This window comes from Micropterus salmoides, unplaced genomic scaffold, assembly GCF_014851395.1.
Source record: "Micropterus salmoides isolate LMB-PRFRI ecotype aquatic unplaced genomic scaffold, ASM1485139v1 Ms_hic_scaffold_2, whole genome shotgun sequence".
Lineage (NCBI taxonomy): Eukaryota > Metazoa > Chordata > Actinopteri > Centrarchiformes > Centrarchidae > Micropterus > Micropterus salmoides.
Window position 1 is genome coordinate 8,633,709 of NW_024041150.1, and position 21,810 is coordinate 8,655,518.

The following is a 21,810-nucleotide window of genomic DNA, read 5'->3' on the forward strand; positions in this document are numbered from 1 at the left end:
CCCTGGTGTTTCCAGACCTTCCTCTGTCCCTGCATTGTCTGGGCCGAGTCTCTTGTCCTTCCATCTCAGCCACAGGTGCAGAGTAGTCTGTAATTACAAGAAGAAGAAGAATCTGTAAATTTTTTGGACATTTATGGAGTCTACCTGCGTCTGTTACCAATATTTACCCGGGAACAAAGGTGCTGCTTCATTGACCGGTGTGTTCAGCGCCTCGCCGCTCTTCTCCTAAACCGCTTGAACCGGTCTGCGTTCGTAGCTTTGACCTCAGTGTGGCCGAGGTACAGAGAAGGGGCCCGATCGGGATCAACGTTTCACCGCCTGCGAACACGGTCACAGTGAGAACCAGACTACAGCGTTTTTCATTCAGGGGGGTTCAGTCAGAGAAAGTGTAAAATAAATAATCATATTAACTATAAAAAGTCAGTTGATTAAAGTGTCACAGTAGAAAACATCAGTTTGGTCCATCATACACTGAAATATATATTTGCCTTTTAAATTGTAGGATGATCATATTTAGGGGCCCATAGCGTCCAACAGACTGAAAAGCCCTGTTGTCCATTACTGCATGGAAAGATGAATAACTAGACTAACGTTAGCGCTTCATGGTGAACTTGTGCCTCCAATGTTCTTCTTTTAGCTTGAGACTAACAGATGTAGCCAAATAAAGTGCTATGTAGCCCAACTTAGATGTAGAAACTTTAAAGCTGGTTAGCGTTAGGCTTCAGCTCAAATACTAACGGTCTGGTTATTTTCCCACAGCATAACATTTACAGAGTAATTGTAACTTACCTTTGTGAAAAAGCTCTGAACGCACCATCACGCGCCATTCGCCGCCTCTGAAACGTGAACGTGGCTTGTACTATTGTTTTTTTTATGATATTCTGTTCTTAAGCTTTATCAGCTTCCATCATGAGAACGAATATTACTTTATAACACAGCAGGTGGACGCCATCTTCAACGCCGCCGTCTTCCCTCCATGCAGTCAAGTCTGGCACATTATGTTTGTGCCGCGGATTCCCAAAATGCTTTGCGTTCACCGCTGGTAATTTCATTATGTGTATAATGTAACTTTCCACTAGTATAATATTAATTCAAATTACAGCTGCTTCAGTCTGGGGTTGTTTTTTATTGCGGTTATGAGCCTTGATTTTAGTCAGTAATCAGAACCGTTTATGCAGAACAGACTTCAACATTTATAAAGTTTGTTGCAGCACATCAAACTTTTTTTAATCCCGCTCCATCCAGGCTGTGATTGGTCTGTTCAGAAAAAGTGATGCTGACGAGAGCGTCGGTGTTTCAATAAAAACAGCCGGCTCACATTATCCAAACCCACACGCTCCTTTTTCCCTGTAGTCTTCTGTCCTACTGATCAGCTGCTGCTGCTCTTCAGGGCTGTTCAGGGGCCGCAGGGCGACCGGCCCACCGGGTGAATCCCGTTACTCCGACTATGTTTTGGACGATTAACACTGGAGGGCCGGCGGGGGGCAGATCACGGTCGGTTCTACTCGTAAATCTTTTTCCGGTTCACACGGATCTACAGGCGCTGCTCTCTGCCTGTCTGCTGTTTGTGGCGACGCGTTATAAATAAATAAATACGTTCACCTGCACGTTCAGCAAACCAGCTTTTGGACAAACAGGATTTTCACGTTGAAAAAAATTTCTTCAACATTTGATACCTTGTTAAATGACGATTAAGACTTTTTAAAACTTTTTATTGGCCTTCATTCTCGCAAAATTGATTTATCACCTTTTAAAAGACTTTTTAAGACCCTGCGGACGCCCCGTTTCCTGTTGTACCTGAACGCACCACAGGTTAAACCTGCAGACCAATAAAAACACACCTTCACACTGCGATAAAAACTTAATTTAATGTGGCTTCATGTTACAGCGTCCGTCAGTACCTGAACAGGTAGAGAGCCAATCAGAGCAGGGCGTCTCACAACATGTGACAGCCGCTGCCTGCAGACGCCAGACGGCACAAAGATACATTTAAAATACAGAAAACAAAGTAACGCAACACCCTGAAGGCTGCTGCCGCCTGGACACACCTGTGTACAGCTGTACATGCCTGTGTGTACAGGTAGTACACCTGTGTACACACCAGTACTACCTGTACACACAGGTAGTACAGGTGTGTACAGCTGCGACTGGTTTTCCTTCGTTGTGAGCAGCAGACAAACACTCACCTGCTGAATACAAGTTATTATTCAGGTGATGAGTCATCACTCAACAGGCCACGCCCCCACGCCGACCCTGTGAGTCACCTGGTTTCTGGTGATTTAAAATCCACCATAATTTGAATGTAGTTTGGTGGAAACTCGACGTTCAGACGTCTGCAGAGAAATCTTTTTCCCAGCAGGCACTTCTTCAGGCCCCTCCCTCCCACGCGGTCCGTGCGGTGATGTTGTCCAGTGATCTCACCTGGAACCTCAGAATGTCCAGCTAGGCTAACAGTTTCCCCCCGCTTCTAGTCTTTGTGCTAAGCTAGGCTAACAGTTTCCCCCCTCTGTTCCCTTCATGCTGCTGATGTCAGAGCGGCGGCTACGTGGCGAGCGCCACGGGGACGATCTCTCTCAGCAGCCGGTTGAGGGCGTGGACTTTCTCCTCCAACAGGAAGTTCTTCTTCTCGGCGCTCTTCTGGCGCCGCTCGGTGACCTGCAGAGCCTTCATCAGCTGGGAGTTCTCCACGTACAGGTCCTTCAGCAGCGCGCTCGACTTCGTGTTCTTCGCCACCTGAGGGACGAGACAAACGCAGCGACACGTCACGTCACAGCACGCAGACGCCAACGGAGCGCAGACGGGAGCTGAGACCCACCTGCTCTTGGAGCTGCTGGACCTTCTCCTGCAGGACCGTCCGGACCCCCTTCAGCCGGGTCTCCAGCTCCTCCAGCCTCTGCTGCAGGGCCGACAGCGCCTTCTCGTACTGCTCCTGAACACAACACAGCGCTGCAGTACATGGACTCACACACGGGACACTTCTGAGGTACTTGTACTTCACCTGAGTACTTCTGTCTCCTGCCTCTACTGCACCTCTAAGAACTCTGAGCAGGAAGCCTTGAGTAAAAGTCGACACCTTCCCGGCGTGTTTAAGACTGCGGCGCCACTCTGAGCTGTAACGCTCGACGTCGCTCTTTTAAAGGGACGTGGCAGTTTTTAAAATGAATTTCAGTTGCTGTCTCTATTCGTGCACTTCCACTCACTATTCTGAGGCATCGTGCGTTCACACTGAAGTACGGCAGCATGCAGCGCTGGGAGGACCCGGACGGTCGTAACGGCTGAAACGCTGGACACGTCTCGCCCTCAACCACCGCCATTTTAGCTACGTAGCGGAAGGGGCGGGCCAACAGGAAGCAGCAGAGAGAGGCCGTTTCATCTCCAAATCCACTTCTGAGGAGTTTTGATGTTAAATATTGACAGTTTTACAAGAAGTGACGGCAGATTAAAAATGTGCTTGAAAGTTTTTGGAGTTGAGGTGGCGGCGGGCGGAGCTGGCGAGGCCGTCACAGAGCGGCTGCAGCAGCGTCAGGAAGCTCAGCCGTGTCAGTTTAAATGAAGAGACTTGAGGAGTCTGTGTCGTTATTTTTAAAGTTATTATTATAGCTGGTGTTTTGGAGCTCTGCAGGTCTCAGACGAGTACTGCATGTTGGAGTACTGCATGTTGGAGTACTGCATGTTGGAGTACTGCATGTTGGAGTACTGCATGTTGGAGTACTGCATGTTGGAGTACTGCATGTTGGAGTACTCGAGGAGTACCTGAGAGAGACACGGCACAGATCACGTTTATTTACAGGCGTACCTGCTGGTCACAGTCTGAAACCTGCTACAAGCGTCTAAAAACCCACAGCGCCTTCACTGAACTACGATCAGATGGAAAACACAGCAGGGGCCCAGCCCTGGGGACCGCCCAGCCCTGGGGGCCCAGCCCAGCCCTGGGGGCCCAGCTGGTTCAGATGAGTGGTTAGTATAATATTACAACATGATATTAAAGGTCTACTCTTAGCTCGGTACACTGGTTCGTCTCTGTATGAAAAAACGAGTTTTAACAAAAGGCGGCGATTTAGCCAAACAGCCAGCTAACGTTAGCCAAACGCTGCCGGCTTCTGCGGGTTGTGCTGAATCCTGCAGCCCGCTGAGAAGAACGCTCCTTCGTGCTGAGCGGAGAGGAGGTGCACGTCTCTGCAGGCCTCCTCCTCAGTTATCGCCACATCTTTCAGCTGAATCTCAGAACGCTCCTTCTACTGTGATCGAAGATTATTTAACGACTAAACGTTCATTTACTTTGAGTCACTTATTATGAACCCGCGCAGCATGTGTTACAGCAGGATCTGGTGCTGCGAGCAAAACTCGCCGTAACACCGGCGCATCTCGCTCTCGTCTTTGAGTCAGCCGACGACGGGGGGGACACTGCGGTACTCCTAGAAGTACTGTAGTACTCTGTGGGACCCTGCGGTGCTCCTAGAAGTACTGTAGTACTCTGTGGGACCCTGCGGTACTCCTAGAAGTACTGTGATACTCGTGGGTAGTGGAGTACCCCTCTGACCGTGGGTACCTGCTTGACGTGGATCTGGGTGCTGCCCTGCTGGGCCTGCAGCCTCAGCGCCTCCTCCAGCTGCCGACTCCTGCTCTGCTCCTCCTGCAGCCGAACCTGCAGCAGCTGCACCTGGTCCCTGAGGCCGGCCCCCGCTCGCTCCTGCGCCTCCTGCAGCCGCCTCACGTGCTGAGCCTGGACCAGGCCGAGCGCCGTGTCGGCCCGTGCCACCTGGAGACAGGAAGTTCAGAGTGTGAGACCGGTTTCGGGGTTCAGTCCTGGTGGGCTGAGGATTCTGGGACATGTAGTGCTCACCTGGTCCTGAGCCTGCGTCCGGGCCGTCTCCAGCTCGCTCAGTTTGGTCTTCAGGTTCTGCTGCTCCTGGGTCAGCTTCTGGACCTCCTGACCCTGGACCTGTAGCTCCGACAGCTGAAAACACAAGCAGTCGACTTCAGAACTCAGACCCCAGCCCAGGTGAGTCCTCAGAAACCTGGGACCAGCATGTAGACTCAGTACCTTGTGTGTTGGAGCTCCTGGTTCTGGACTCTCAGTTTTTGGGTCTCCTCCTGCAGAGTGATGGAGGCCTGCTCATCCTGCTCCTCCAGAACCTGACGGAGCTCCTCCTTCTCCCTCATCAGCTTCCTGACGCTGGTCTCCAGCTCCTCCACCTGGACCACAACACCAGACCGTGCTAGTGAGACCTGGACTACTAATGAGACCTGGACTTCTCTTTAGTCCAAGTCTCATTAGTATCTTGGATCTCATTAGTCCAGGTCTCACTAGTAGTCCGGCTCTCGTAAGTAGACTAATGAGTCCCGGATTAAAGTGAACCCGGACTAAAGAGACTACAGGGAAACCATGAGGTGGACTTCAGCGCCTCCGTTGGACCGGGGTCGGCTCGAGGTCGACCTTGGCCCCGCCTCCCAGGTGGACAGGTGGCGTCTGAGTTTTATTTTGGTAGTTAGAACTCTTCCTTCCTCTACACAGGAAGCGTCCCTTCATAATAAAAGCCCTGAGACTGACCTTGCGCTGAGCGTCCTGCAGCTTCCTCTGCAGCTCGCTCACTTCCTGGACGTGGCCCAGTTTCTCCTGGCCGACGGCGCTGAGCTGAGAGCGAAGCAGGCCGGCCTCCGACTCCAGGGAGAGCGCCGCCTGCTGCAGCTTCTCCACCTGAGGGAGACAGAGGTCACAGGGTGAGGACGCCGCTTCCTTACTGGCCGGTTCCATCGCTGTGGTTACAGAGCGGCGAGCTGTGACCTTCTTGTTTCTGTCGTCTGCGTCTCGCAGCAGCTTGGCCTTGTCGTCCTCCAACCACCGCAGCTTCAGAGTCACGCTGCTGAGCTCCGCCTCCAGCGCCGACAGGCCGCCAAGCTGAGGCGAGAAAGCAGACATGTTACTGAAGGTCACGTGTTCTGCCCCCTCCAGGAAGTGGACCTGCACACACAGACCAGGACCTGGAGTCCCTGGTCCACCTGGAGGATCAGGGAAAGTAAAGCAGTGACGGTGCGTTTGAGGAACCTTGTCTTTGTAGGAGCCGAGCTCGCTCTGCAGCAGCTGTCTCTCCTGCGTCCAGGCTGCCTGCTGCTGCAGCGTCTCCCTCTGCTGCTGCAGCGCCGCGTCCTGCAGCCGCCGCACCTGAAACACACAACACCAGAACCTGATCCCGCAGGAACCTGAAACACACCACACCGGAACCTGATCCCGCAGGAACCTGAAACGCACCACACCGGAACCTGTTCCTGCAGGAACCTGAACCCGCAGGAACCTGAAACGCACAACTCCAGAATCTGAGCCCGCAGGAACCTGAAACGCACAACACCAGAACCTGATCCCGCAGGAACCTGAAACACACCACACCGGAACCTGTTCCTGCAGGAACCTGATCCCGCAGGAACCTGAAACACACCACACCGGAACCTGATCCCGCAGGAACCTGAAACGCACAACACCAGAACCTGAAACGCAGGAACCTGAAACGCACAACACCAGAACCTGATCCCGCAGGAACCTGAAACACACCACACCGGAACCTGTTCCTGCAGGAACCTGAAACGCACAACACCTGAACCTGGAACGCACAACACCTGAACCTGATCCCGCAGGAACCTGAAACGCACAACACCAGAACCTGAAACGCAGGAACCTGAAACGCACAACACCAGAACCTGATCCCGCAGGAACCTGAAACACACCACACCGGAACCTGTTCCTGCAGGAACCTGAAACGCACAACACCTGAACCTGGAACGCACAACACCTGAACCTGATCCCGCAGGAACCTGAAACGCACAACACCTGAACCTGATCCCGCAGGAACCTGAAACGCACAACACCAGAACCTGATCCCGCAGGAACCTGAAACGCACAACACCACAACCTGATCCCGCAGGAACCTGAAACGCACCACACCAGAACCTGTTCCTGCAGGAACCTGATCCCGCAGGAACCTGAAACACACCACACCGGAACCTGTTCCTGCAGGAACCTGATCCCGCAGGAACCTGAAACACACAACACCAGAACCTGATCCCGCAGGAACCTGACACGCACAACACCAGAACCTGATCCCGCAGGAACCTGACACGCACAAAACCTGAACCTGATCCCGCAGGAACCTGACACGCACAACACCTGAACCTGATCCCGCTGGAACCTGAAACACAAGACCAGAACCTGATCCCGCAGGAACCTGAAACGCACAACACCAGAACCTGATCCCGCAGGAACCTGAAACGCACAACACCAGAACCTGATCCCGCAGGAACCTGAAACGCACAACACCAGAACCTGAAACGCACAACACCAGAACCTGATCCCGCAGGAACCTGAAACGCACAACACCAGAACCTGAAACGCACAACACCAGAACCTGATCCCGCAGGAACCTGAAACGCACAACACCTGAACCTGATCCCGCAGGAACCTGAAACGCACAACACCTGAACCTGATCCCGCAGGAACCTGAAACGCACAACACCTGAAACGCACAACACCTGAACCTGATCCCGCAGGAACCTGAAACGCACAACACCTGAACCTGGAACGCACAACACCAGAACCCAATCCCGCAGGAACCTGAAACGCACAACACCAGAACCCCATCCCGCAGGAACCTGAAACGCACAACACCAGAACCTGATCCCGCAGGAACCTGAAACGCACCACACCTGAACCTGAAACGCACAACACCAGAACCTGAAACGCACAACACCAGAACCCGTTCCCGCAGGAACCTGAAACGCACAACAACAAAACCTGATCCCGCAGGAACCTGAAACGCACAACACCTGAACCTGATCCCGCAGGAACCTGAAACGCACAACACCAGAACCTGATCCCGCAAGAACCTGAAACGCACAACAACAAAACCTGATCCCGCAGGAACCTGAAACGCACAACACCTGAACCTGGAACGCACAACACCAGAACACGATCCCGCAGGAACCTGAAACGCACAACACCAGAACCCGATCCCGCAGGAACCTGAAACGCACAACACCAGAACCTGATCCCGCAGGAACCTGAAACGCACCACACCTGAACCTGAAACGCACAACACCAGAACCTGAAACGCACAACACCAGAACCTGATCCCACAGGAACCTGAAACGCACAACAACAAAACCTGATCCCGCAAGAACCTGAAACGCACAACAACAAAACCTGATCCCGCAAGAACCTGAAACGCACAACACCTGAACCTGATCCCGCAGGAACCTGAAACGCACAACACCAGAACCTGATCCCGCAAGAACCTGAAACGCACAACAACAAAACCTGATCCCGCAGGAACGTGAAACGCACAACACCTGAACCTGATCCCGCAGGAACCTGAAACGCACAACACCAGAACCTGATCCCGCAGGAACCTGAAACGCACAACACCTGAACCTGGAACGCACAACACCTGAACCTGATCCCGCAGGAACCTGAAACGCACAACACCAGAACCTGATCCCGCAGGAACCTGAAACGCACAACACCAGAACCTGATCCCGCAGGAACCTGAAACGCACAACACCTGAACCTGAAACGCACAACACCTGAACCTGAAACGCACAACACCTGAACCTGATCCCGCTGGAACCTGAAAAACAACACCCGAACCTGATCCCGCAGGAACCTGAAACGCACAACACCTGAACCTGAAACGCACAACACCTGAACCTGATCCCGCAGGAACCTGAAACGCACAACACCTGAACCTGGAACGCACAACACCTGAACCTGATCCCGCAGGAACCTGAAACGCACAACACCTGAAATGCACAACACCAGAACCTGATCCCGCAGGAACCTGAAATGCACAACACCAGAACCTGATCCCGCAGGAACCTGAAACACAAGACCAGAACCTGAACCCGCAGGAACCTGAAACACAACACCCGAACCTGATCCCGCAGGAACCTGAAACACAACACCTGAACCTGATCCGCACAACACCAGAACCTGATCCCACAGGAACCTGAAATGCACAACAGCAGAACCTGATCCCGCAGGAACCTGAAACACAACACCTGAACCTGATCCCGCGGGAACCTGAAACACAACAACTGAACCTGATTCCGCAGGAACCTGAAACACAACAACTGAACCTGATCCCGCAGGAACCTGAAACACAACAACTGAACCTGATCCCGCAGGAACCTGAAACGCACAACACCTGAACCTGATCCCGCAGGAACCTGAAACGCACAACACCTGAACCTGGAACGCACAACACCTGAACCTGATCCCGCAGGAACCTGAAACGCACAACACCTGAACCTGGAACGCACAACACCTGAACCTGATCCCGCAGGAACCTGAAACGCACAACACCAGAACCTGATCCCGCAGGAACCTGAAACGCACAACACCAGAACCTGATCCCGCAGGAACCTGAAACGCACAACACCCGAACCTGATCCCGCAGGAACCTGAAACGCACAACACCCGAACCTGATCCCGCAGGAACCTGAAACGCACAACACCAGAACCTGATCCCGCAGGAACCTGAAACGCACAACACCCGAACCTGATCCCGCAGGAACCTGAAACGCACAACACCCGAACCTGATCCCGCGGGAACCTGAAACGCACAACACCCGAACCTGATCCCGCGGGAACCTGAAACGCACAACACCCGAACCTGATCCCGCGGGAACCTGAAACGCACAAGACCAGAACCTGATCCCGCAGGAACCTGAAACGCACAACACCTGAACCTGATCCCGCAGGAACCTGAAACGCACAACACCAGAACCTGATCCCGCAGGAACCTGAAACGCACAACACCAGAACCTGATCCCGCAGGAACCTGAAACGCACAACACCAGAACCTGATCCCGCAGCAACCTGAAACGCACAACAACAAAACCTGACCCCGCAGGAACCTGAAACGCACAACACCTGAACCTGATCCCGCAGGAACCTGAAACGCACAACACCTGAACCTGATCCCGCTGGAACCTGAAACGCACAACACCAGAACCTGATCCTGCAGGAACCTGAAACGCACAACACCTGAACCTGAAACGCACAACACCAGAACCTGATCCCGCAGGAACCTGAAACGCACAACACCAGAACCTGATCCCGCAGGAACCTGAAACGCACAACACCAGAACCTGATCCCGCAGGAACCTGAAACGCACAACACCTGAACCTGATCCCGCGGGAACCTGAAACGCACAACACCCGAACCTGATCCCGCGGGAACCTGAAACGCACAACACCCGAACCTGAACCCGCAGGAACCTGAAACGCACAACACCAGAACCTGATCCCGCAGGAACCTGAAACGCACAACACCAGAACCTGATCCCGCAGGAACCTGAAACGCACAACACCAGAACCTGATCCCGCAGGAACCTGAAACGCACAACACCAGAACCTGATCCCGCAGGAACCTGAAACGCACAACAACAAAACCTGATCCCGCAGGAACCTGAAACGCACAACAACAAAACCTGATCCCGCAGGAACCTGAAACGCACAACACCTGAACCTGATCCCGCAGGAACCTGAAACGCACAACACCTGAACCTGATCCCGCAGGAACCTGAAACGCACAACACCCGAACCTGATCCCGCTGGAACCTGAAACGCACAACACCCGAACCTCATCCCGCAGGAACCTGAAACGCACAACACCCGAACCTCATCCCGCAGGAACCTGAAACGCACAACACCTGAACCTGATCCCGCAGGAACCTGAAATGCACAACACCAGAACCTGATCCCGCAGGAACCTGATCCCGCAGGAACCTGAAAAACAACACCCGAACCTGATCCCGCGGGAACCTGAAACACAAGACCAGAACCTGAACCCGCGGGAACCTGAAACACAACACCCGAACCTCATCCCGCAGGAACCTGAAACACAACACCTGAACCTGATCCGCACAACACCAGAACCTGATCCTACAGAAACCTGAAATGCACAACAGCAGAACCTGATCCTACAGAAACCTGAAATGCACAACAGCAGAACCTGATCCTACAGAAACCTGAAATGCACAACAGCAGAACCTGATCCTACAGAAACCTGAAATGCACAACAGCAGAACCTGATCCCGCAGGAACCTGAAACACAACACCTAAACCTGATCCCGCGGGAACCTGAAACACAACAACTGAACCTGATCCCGCAGGAACCTGAAACACAACAACTGAACCTGATCCCGCAGGAACCTGAAACACAACACCTGAACCTGATCCTGCAGGAACCTGAAACGCACAACACCTGAACCTGGAACGCACAACACCTGAACCTGAACCCGCTGGAACCTGAAACGCACAACACCTGAACCTGGAACGCACAACACCAGAACCTGATCCCGCAGGAACCTGAAACGCACAACACCAGAACCTGATCCCGCAGGAACCTGAAACGCACAACACCTGAACCTGATCCCACAGGAACCTGAAACACAACACCTGAACCTGATCCGCACAACACCAGAACCTGATCCCACAGGAACCTGAAATGCACAACACTAGAACCTGATCCCGCAGGAACATGAAACACAACACCTGAACCTGATCCCGCGGGAACCTGAAACACAACACCTGAACCTGATCTCGTGGGAACCTGAAACACAACACCTGAACCTGATCCCGCAGGAACCTGAAACGCACAACACCTGAACCTGATCCCGCTGGAACCTGAAACACAAGACCAGAACCTGAACCCGCAGGAACCTGAAACAACACCTGAACCTGATCCCGCAGGAACCTGAAACGCACAACACCTGAACCTGATCCCGCAGGAACCTGAAACGCACAACACCTGAACCTGATCCCGCAGGAACCTGAAATGCACAACAGCAGAACATGATCCTGCAGGAACCTGAAACACAACACCTGAACCTGATCCCGCGGGAACCTGAAACAACACCCGAACCTGATCTCGTGGGAACCTGAAACACAACACCTGAACCTGATCCCGCGGGAACCTGAAACGCACAACACCTGAACCTGATCCCGCAGGAACCTGAAACGCACAACACCTGAACCTGATCCCGCTGGAACCTGAAACACAAGACCAGAACCTGAACCCGCAGGAACCTGAAACAACACCAGAACCTGATCCCGCGGGAACCTGAAACAAAACACCCGAACCTGATCTTGTGGGAAGCTGAAACACAACACCAGAACCTGATCCTGCTGGAACCTGAAACAACACCTGAGAGCAGATGCTCGTGGAAACATCAGCATTTATTTAAACACATGAAGAAGAGTTTGGCTCACCGATGCTCCCGCCTCCTCCTGCTCCTGAAACGCACAACACCCGAACCTCATCCCGCAGGAACCTGAAACGCACAACACCTGAACCTGATCCCGCAGGAACCTGAAATGCACAACACCAGAACCTGATCCCGCAGGAACCTGATCCCGCAGGAACCTGAAAAACAACACCCGAACCTGATCCCGCGGGAACCTGAAACACAAGACCAGAACCTGAACCCGCGGGAACCTGAAACACAACACCCGAACCTCATCCCGCAGGAACCTGAAACACAACACCTGAACCTGATCCGCACAACACCAGAACCTGATCCTACAGAAACCTGAAATGCACAACAGCAGAACCTGATCCTACAGAAACCTGAAATGCACAACAGCAGAACCTGATCCTACAGAAACCTGAAATGCACAACAGCAGAACCTGATCCTACAGAAACCTGAAATGCACAACAGCAGAACCTGATCCCGCAGGAACCTGAAACACAACACCTAAACCTGATCCCGCGGGAACCTGAAACACAACAACTGAACCTGATCCCGCAGGAACCTGAAACACAACAACTGAACCTGATCCCGCAGGAACCTGAAACACAACACCTGAACCTGATCCTGCAGGAACCTGAAACGCACAACACCTGAACCTGGAACGCACAACACCTGAACCTGAACCCGCTGGAACCTGAAACGCACAACACCTGAACCTGGAACGCACAACACCAGAACCTGATCCCGCAGGAACCTGAAACGCACAACACCAGAACCTGATCCCGCAGGAACCTGAAACGCACAACACCTGAACCTGATCCCACAGGAACCTGAAACACAACACCTGAACCTGATCCGCACAACACCAGAACCTGATCCCACAGGAACCTGAAATGCACAACACTAGAACCTGATCCCGCAGGAACATGAAACACAACACCTGAACCTGATCCCGCGGGAACCTGAAACACAACACCTGAACCTGATCTCGTGGGAACCTGAAACACAACACCTGAACCTGATCCCGCAGGAACCTGAAACGCACAACACCTGAACCTGATCCCGCTGGAACCTGAAACACAAGACCAGAACCTGAACCCGCAGGAACCTGAAACAACACCTGAACCTGATCCCGCAGGAACCTGAAACGCACAACACCTGAACCTGATCCCGCAGGAACCTGAAACGCACAACACCTGAACCTGATCCCGCAGGAACCTGAAATGCACAACAGCAGAACATGATCCTGCAGGAACCTGAAACACAACACCTGAACCTGATCCCGCGGGAACCTGAAACAACACCCGAACCTGATCTCGTGGGAACCTGAAACACAACACCTGAACCTGATCCCGCGGGAACCTGAAACGCACAACACCTGAACCTGATCCCGCAGGAACCTGAAACGCACAACACCTGAACCTGATCCCGCTGGAACCTGAAACACAAGACCAGAACCTGAACCCGCAGGAACCTGAAACAACACCAGAACCTGATCCCGCGGGAACCTGAAACAAAACACCCGAACCTGATCTTGTGGGAAGCTGAAACACAACACCAGAACCTGATCCTGCTGGAACCTGAAACAACACCTGAGAGCAGATGCTCGTGGAAACATCAGCATTTATTTAAACACATGAAGAAGAGTTTGGCTCACCGATGCTCCCGCCTCCTCCTGCTCCTTGGAGACCATCGCCAGGCGCTCCTGCAGCATCCGGACCGCCTCCTGGTCTCCCCGGAGACGGGCGCTCAGCTCTGCGTTGTCGTTGCTGAGCTGCAGGTTTCTGCTGCTCAGGTCCAGAACCTCCTCCCGGTACCTGGAGTTCTGCGGGAGAAACAGAGTTTTACCTTTCTGCCCCCCCTCAGAGGTCAGAGGTCAGAGTCTGGAGGTCCTCACCTCCCTGTGCAGCCGCTCCTCCTCCTCCCTGCTCCTCTCGTGGTCCCTCTCCATCTCCTCCAGGCTCCTCCTTACGGACCATACAGAGCGTCAGTCAGTCTGATCTTTAGTAAAACCCTGATCTGCAGCGACCCCCCCGACACCTCAGAGCCTTTACTCACCTCTTCTTGGCCACGTCGTCCTCCAGGTTCTGGACTTCCTGCTGCAGCAGGCTCACCCGCTCCAGCAGAGCCCCGTTCTCTGACCGGACCTCCTCCAGCTGAGTCCTGCAGCAGCAAACCAGAACAAGTCAGAGACCGAACAGCTCAGGAGCCCTAACCTCGTCACACATCTCATGACGCCGCTGCGCTGATTTCGGACGCATTCAGTGATTCATTTAGGTTCCTACAGATCCGGTCTCTGAAGGCCTCAGTCTGCTTCAAACAAGGTGATTCAGATATCCGGTCTGAAACTGTCAACTCGGCTCACGTGAAACCTAAACCAAGGGGATACCAAAAACCCGGTACCAGATGTGACAGTGAAGGAGGAGACAAAAACAAATGTTCAGTAAATGTTTGATTTGAACCAAATCAGAGCTAAATGTTTCTAAGATATTTATGTTGCTGGAAACAGATCCTGAAGGTTCTGCCTCAGATTAGTTTACGGATCCTCTGAAGAGGTAAGAAAAACCCTTACACCACATTAACTTTCCCTCAGGAGCAGAAACCAGGATCTGACTTTGATCCTGATCACACGTTCGGCCCTAGCTCCCGGCCCCAGAGTGGAGCCGGTGGAGAGGGGGCTTCAGATCTATGATCCAGGATCTCGTGGATCACCTGACGGCTCGGCTTCACTCAACTGCAGCTACGTTCATGTTTCATCTGAAGCAAACTGAGGCCTTAAATCTGGACTCTGACCTCCATCGGGTCCCAGAGCTGCTGTGCTGCCGTGAACCTGTTTAAATCACGCTGAGAGGAAACGGCGGCGGCGGGCAGGTGAGGCTCTGCTTCATGCTTTGTGATTGGGTTAGAGATGAAGGTTAGAGAGGCCGGCGTGCAGAGCGTCTACCTGAGGAAGGCTCACATGATCGATTAGTCATTCAGGTTCTGTTTAAAGCAGGTTAGTCATCATGCGGACCAGGTTTCGGGTCTCCGAGCCGTCTCATGCTCCACAAACCTGTGTGGGCTGGCCGGGTCCATCTCCTCCTCCAGGGCCAGGACCAGCTTCTCCAGCTCCATCAGCTGCTGCATCATCTTCCTCTTCTCCTGGTGGAAGTCCTCCTCAGCCGTCCTCAGCTGGTTCTGGGAGTCCTGCAGGACCTGCTGCAGCTGGAGGACCTGCTCTCTGGCCCGGTCCAGCTGCTCAGCGTCGCTGCGATGCTTTTCAGACGAGGCCTTGGCTTCCGCCACCTCGGCCCGCAGCCGATCCACTTCGCTGGTTTTGGAGTTTAGCTGCCTCCTGAGATCCAGGACCAGGTCTGCGGTCCCGTTGAGCTGGGAGCTGAGCTCTCTGAGGTGGTCTCTGAGCGTGGAGATCTCCTCCTCCATCTCTACAATCTGGGTGGAGAGCTGGTCGGCCAGCCGGGTGTAGCTCCCGTTCTCCTGGCTCAGACGACAGACCTCCTCCCTCTCCTCGTCCAGCCTGGACCGGAGCTGCGAGGTCCTGGTCTGCTCCTGCTTCAGAGCCTCCTGCAGACTCTCCTCGGCGCCCCTCCTCCTGTCCAACTCCTCGGAGACGCCGTCCAGCTCCAGCTGCAGGTTGTCCACAGCCATGGCCTGGTCCTTCAGGTCCTGGATCAGCCTGTGGCGGTCCGTCTTCAGCGAGTCCAGCTCAGCAGTCTGTCTGCAGAGACCCTCAGCCTTGATCCGGGTGGCCTCCCGCAGACCCTCCAGCTCCTGCTCCCTGGCTCTGAGCTGCACCTCCTGCTGGAGGAAGGCGCTGGAGAGGCGGCCGCAGCTGTCCGCCGCCTCGTCCCGGTCCTGCAGAAGCCCGTCGGACGCAGCCTGAAGGTTTCCCACCTCCTCCTTCAGCCGGGCCACCTGGACCAGGAGCTGCTCCTCCTGGGTCTTCAGCAGCTGCAGCTCCTCCTCAGCAGAGCTCTTCTCCTCCACCAGGCGTTTATTTAAAACCTCCTGAGACTCCAGGAAGGCGACGCTCTCCTCCAGCTGAGCGCAGCGCCCGCGAGACGCCGCGAGGTCGTCCTCCAGCTGAGCGCAGCGCCCGCGAGACGCCGCGAGGTCGTCCTCCAGCTGAGCGCAGCGCCCGCGAGACGCCGCGAGGTCGAGGTCGTCCTCCAGCTGAGCGCAGCGCCCGCGAGACGCCGCGAGGTCGTCCTCCAGCTGAGCGCTGCGGCCGCGAGACGCCGCGAGGTCGTCCTCCAGCTGAGCGCAGCGCCCGCGAGACGCCGCGAGGTCGTCCTCCAGCTGAGCGCAGCGCTCCCTCAGCTCCTTTAAGCCGGCCTCTGATTGGCTGACCCGCAGATGCAGAGTGGACACCTCCTCCTCCGTCCTCGTCCTCTCTGAGGAGACCTGGCTGCAGATCCTGGCCTGCTCTTCACACCGCAGCTTCACTTGCTCCGCCTGGACCAGCCGGTCCTCCCAGAATGCTCTCTGCTCCTGCAGCCGCCGGCGCTCCCGGTGGAGCTGGTGCAGGATGCGGCGCTGGCCTTCGGCGTGCTGCAGCTCCATCTGAGAGCGCTGCTGCTCGGCCTCCTCCCTGCTCAGCGGCGTGAGAGAGACGGACTTCCTGTTACTCACGCAGAACATTCAAACAGCCAACAAGCGGTGGCGAGTAAACCTCCTCCTCGCCGCTCGCTGGAATCTAAACACGTTCTGTCACCTACACCTGACATAGGAAGACACTGAACCAGCAGGCTGAAGGATTATGGGAAATAACCTGTGCTGTAAACGTGCCCCTGAGCATGCTGGGTAACCTGCACAGTAACAGCAGAGTGCGAGCTGTGAGGTCACCACCCACCTGACCAGCAGCACTTCCTGGTCCAGCTTCAGCTTCAGCTCCGCCTCCAGCTGGTCCTTCTCGGCGCTCAGTCTCTGGACCAGGTTGCTGATCTCTCGGGCAAAGTTCTGCTCCAGCTCCGCGCGCTCCCGCTGCATTCTGGGAAAACACCGACACATCAAACCAGACGGCGGCTCGGCGGAGTGGACAAAATACCAGAAACACCGACTCCTACAGGAGACGACCTGACGGAGGCTCTGACCCGTCTGAGGGTCCTGAGCTTCCTCACCTCCTGCAGTGCGGTCTTGCTCACCTGCGCTCCTGCTCGTGGCTCCGCCCTCCTGCTCCTCCGGCTCCTCCCCCCTGTTGGCGCTGCAGTTTGTCCACAGTCTCCTTCAGCTGCTGCACCTGCTGCTCCGCCTGAGCCTTCTGCTCCTCCAGCTCGCTGATCTCCACCTGACGGACAGTCAAACAGGACAGGGTCAGAACCAGCAGCGTGTACTTCTACTACCTAGAGTAAAAGTACTCGTTCATGCTGTACGTGATGTATCGAGTCCTGACGAAACACCGCGACGTGTTTTTAAAGTCTGAGAGAGTAACTTCAGGTGCGAGGATGAGGCAGTACTTCCTCACAGATGTTGGTATTTGGGTTCTTGTACTCTCTTGTAATTCAGGTCGATTATTTAAATGAATGTCCCGTACTTATAAATCGTGATCTGAGAGACGTGACTGTGTCCACAGGGAAACACGGAGACCAGAGACCTGGAGATCAGGAGTCACAAGTGTTTAGTGAGGACGCCCGGGTGTTAGGAGCTGCGAGGAGTCTCGCTGCTGGACGGTGAGATAAACCGATTTCTGCCATCTCCCTCCTAAAGACAGAGAGGCTGATCAGCGCCTTCATAACTTCCTGCCTTCACTACTGTAACTCCGCCTCCTGACTTTAACTTGTAACTCTTAAATGCCTGAACGGACGGGCTCCGCTTTACCCAACAGCTTCTTCAGGTTCCCACTCCAGCTGGAGGGCTGAGATCTGCCGGTCGAGGGGTTCTGCCCCCCCAACCTGTGGAACGACCTGCCACTATCTAACATCACTGTTAAAACTCGTCTCTTTTCTGTGGCCCTTGCTTTTTGTCCCCTGTGCAGCAGCTCCGGACTCTAAAGAACATTCATATTGATGTAGTGTTACCTTGAAGGCCTGGGAGATGTCTTTGCGCTCCACCTCCATGCTCTGCCTCATCAGGTCCAGGCTGCGCTCGTAGTAGTTCACCTGCAGGAGGAACACGGGGGGTTCAGTGTCTCTGTGACCGAGTCTGATCCGGGCTCCGGGCTCCGGCTCTTACCTGCGTCTCCAGCTGGATGCGCAGCTGCTGTAGCTCCTGGCTCTGCTTCTGCTTCAGCTGCTCCAGAGCCAGCTCCGTCTGAATGCTGACCGCGGGGCCCGGGGCCCCGTCCAGAGAGCTCAGAGCTGCAACAGGAGAGGGGACATTTTATGGACCCAGCAGCTGACGGATAACTGGTGAAAATGACGGACACTACAGAGCCCGGGCTCCCCGTCCCGGTTCCCCGGCACTCAAAGAACTCGTCTGTGGTGTTTTTATTATTTTAACCAAAGTGATTGATTCTTAAACTTCAGTCCTCTGATCAGACCCAGTCTGCGTGCTGATGGTGGAGACCCAGGCTGCAGTTCCTCTCCTGGCCACAACACGCACCGTGGTAAAGACCCCCCTGGTCCAACTGAGCAATAAAGGATTGTGTTTCACTCAGACCAGACCCGAGCAGAGACCTGGTTCCCTCCCCTGCCAGCTGGACCAGTGTTTGACACACAGAGCTGCGTTACTACAAGCGGTCTGTTCCTCACCCGTTTTATTTTCCGGCTGCAGTTTCTTCCTGACCAGAGGAGGCGAGCTGCGCTTCATGTCCGAGTCGTCTGAACACAACAGACAGTAAACAGACAGTAAACAGTAAACAGACAGTAAACAGAGAGTAAACAGACCGTAAACAGTAAACAGAGAGTAAACAGAGAGTAAACAGTAAACAGAGAGTAAACAGAGAGTAAACAGAGAGTAAACAGAGAGTAAACAGTAAACAGAGAGTAAACAGAGAGTAAACAGAGAGTAAACAGACAGTAAACAGAGTAAACAGAGAGTAAACAGACAGTAAACAGAGTAAACAGAGAGTAAACACAGTAAACAGTAAACAGACAGTAAACAGAGAGTAAACAGAGAGTAAACAGAGAGTAAACAGAGAGTAAACAGTAAACAGAGAGTAAACAGTAAACAGAGAGTAAACAGAGAGTAAACAGTAAACAGAGAGTAAACAGTAAACAGAGAGTAAACAGAGAGCAAACAGACAGTAAACAGTAAACAGAGAGTAAACAGAGAGTAAACAGACAGTAAACAGTAAACAGACAGTAAACAGACAGTAAACAGAGAGTAAACAGACAGTAAACAGTAAACAGAGAGTAAACAGAGAGTAAACAGTAAACAGAGAGTAAACAGAGAGTAAACAGACAGTAAACAGTAAACAGAGAGCAAACAGAGAGTAAACAGAGAGTAAACAGTAAACAGACAGTAAACAGACAGTAAACAGACAGTAAACAGACAGTAAACAGTAAACAGAGAGCAAACAGAGAGTAAACAGAGTAAACAGAGTAAACAGTAAACAGAGAGTAAACAGAGAGTAAACAGACAGTAAACAGTAAACAGACAGTAAACAGACAGTAAACAGAGAGTAAACAGACAGTAAACAGTAAACAGACAGTAAACAGAGAGTAAACAGAGAGTAAACAGACAGTAAACAGTAAACAGAGAGTAAACAGACAGTAAACAGACAGTAAACAGTAAACAGAGAGTAAACAGACAGTAAACAGTAAACAGAGAGTAAACAGAGAGTAAACAGTAAACAGAGAGTAAACAGTAAACAGAGAGTAAACAGTAAACAGAGCGTAAACAGAGAGTAAACAGACAGTAAACAGTAAACAGAGAGTAAACAGAGAGTAAACAGAGAGTAAACAGAGAGTAAACAGTAAACAGAGAGTAAACAGAGAGTAAACAGTAAACAGAGAGTAAACAGAGAGTAAACAGTAAACAGAGAGTAAACAGAGAGTAAACAGAGAGCAAACAGACAGTAAACAGTAAACAGAGAGTAAACAGAGAGTAAACAGTAAACAGAGAGAAAACAGAGAGTAAACAGTAAACAGAGAGTAAACAGAGAGTAAACAGAGAGTAAACAGTAAACAGAGCATAAACAGACAGTAAACAGTAAACAGAGCATAAACAGACAGTAAACAGTAAACAGAGAGTATACAGACAGTAATCAGTAAACAGAGAGCAAACAGACAGTAAACAGAGAGTAAACAGAGAGTAAACAGACAGTAAACAGTAAACAGAGAGTAAACAGACAGTAATCAGTAAACAGAGAGCAAACAGACAGTAATCAGTAAACAGAGAGCAAACAGACAGTAAACAGTAAACAGAGAGCAAACAGACAGTAAACAGTAAACAGAGAGCAAACAGAAAGTAAACAGACAGTAAACAGACAGTAAACAGAGAGTAAACAGTAAACAGAGCGTAAACAGAGAGTAAACAGACAGTAAACAGTAAACAGAGAGTAAACAGAGAGTAAACAGTAAACAGAGCGTAAACAGAGCGTAAACAGAGAGTAAACAGACAGTAAACAGTAAACAGACAGCAAACAGACAGTAAACAGTAAACAGAGAGCAAACAGACAGTAAACAGACAGTAAACAGAGAGTAAACAGAGAGTAAACAGACAGTAAACAGAGAGTAAACAGACAGTAAACAGAGAGTAAACAGAGAGTAAACAGTAAACAGAGAGTAAACAGAGAGTAAACAGTAAACAGAGAGTAAACAGAGAGTAAACAGTAAACAGAGAGTAAACAGTAAACAGAGAGTAAACAGAGAGTAAACAGAGAGCAAACAGACAGTAAACAGTAAACAGAGAGTAAACAGAGAGTAAACAGACAGTAAACAGTAAACAGACAGTAAACAGAGAGTAAACAGAGAGTAAACAGACAGTAAACAGTAAACAGAGAGTAAACAGAGAGTAAACAGTAAACAGAGAGTAAACAGACAGTAAACAGTAAACAGAGAGCAAACAGAGAGTAAACAGAGAGTAAACAGACAGTAAACAGACAGTAAACAGACAGTAAACAGACAGTAAACAGTAAACAGAGAGCAAACAGAGAGTAAACAGAGTAAACAGTAAACAGAGAGTAAACAGAGAGTAAACAGAGAGTAAACAGACAGTAAACAGTAAACAGACAGTAAACAGACAGTAAACAGAGAGTAAACAGACAGTAAACAGTAAACAGACAGTAAACAGAGAGTAAACAGAGAGTAAACAGACAGTAAACAGTAAACAGACAGTAAACAGAGAGTAAACAGAGAGTAAACAGACAGTAAACAGTAAACAGAGAGTAAACAGAGAGTAAACAGTAAACAGAGAGTAAACAGTAAACAGAGAGTAAACAGTAAACAGAGCGTAAACAGTAAACAGAGCGTAAACAGAGAGTAAACAGACAGTAAACAGTAAACAGAGAGTAAACAGAGAGTAAACAGAGAGTAAACAGAGAGTAAACAGAGAGTAAACAGAGAGTAAACAGACAGTAAACAGTAAACAGAGTAAACAGAGAGTAAACAGAGAGTAAACAGAGAGCAAACAGACAGTAAACAGTAAACAGAGAGTAAACAGAGAGTAAACAGAGAGTAAACAGA

At 52.0% G+C, this 21,810-nt stretch overlaps 1 protein-coding gene across 1 annotated transcript in view; it reads right to left on the reverse strand.

Moving 5' to 3' along the window:
* Nucleotides 1-1,842: 1,842 nt before the first annotated feature.
* The window catches only part of LOC119911443 (ninein-like protein), a 48,720-nt gene continuing 28,752 nt past the window's right edge, over nucleotides 1,843-21,810 (reverse strand). The window contains exons 15-31 of the mRNA XM_038730323.1: nucleotides 18,934-19,002; nucleotides 18,416-18,540; nucleotides 18,262-18,342; nucleotides 17,389-17,531; nucleotides 17,097-17,234; nucleotides 15,297-16,835; nucleotides 14,303-14,407; nucleotides 14,142-14,211; nucleotides 13,902-14,069; nucleotides 6,047-6,163; nucleotides 5,786-5,899; nucleotides 5,552-5,698; nucleotides 5,045-5,196; nucleotides 4,844-4,977; nucleotides 4,550-4,759; nucleotides 2,816-2,929; nucleotides 1,843-2,733 (exon numbers count right to left, since the gene is read on the reverse strand). Coding sequence (XP_038586251.1) covers nucleotides 2,516-2,733; nucleotides 2,816-2,929; nucleotides 4,550-4,759; nucleotides 4,844-4,977; nucleotides 5,045-5,196; nucleotides 5,552-5,698; nucleotides 5,786-5,899; nucleotides 6,047-6,163; nucleotides 13,902-14,069; nucleotides 14,142-14,211; nucleotides 14,303-14,407; nucleotides 15,297-16,835; nucleotides 17,097-17,234; nucleotides 17,389-17,531; nucleotides 18,262-18,342; nucleotides 18,416-18,540; nucleotides 18,934-19,002 — 3,644 coding nt within the window. The 3' untranslated portion in view covers nucleotides 1,843-2,515. The remainder of the gene's footprint in view (nucleotides 2,734-2,815; nucleotides 2,930-4,549; nucleotides 4,760-4,843; nucleotides 4,978-5,044; nucleotides 5,197-5,551; nucleotides 5,699-5,785; nucleotides 5,900-6,046; nucleotides 6,164-13,901; nucleotides 14,070-14,141; nucleotides 14,212-14,302; nucleotides 14,408-15,296; nucleotides 16,836-17,096; nucleotides 17,235-17,388; nucleotides 17,532-18,261; nucleotides 18,343-18,415; nucleotides 18,541-18,933; nucleotides 19,003-21,810) is intronic.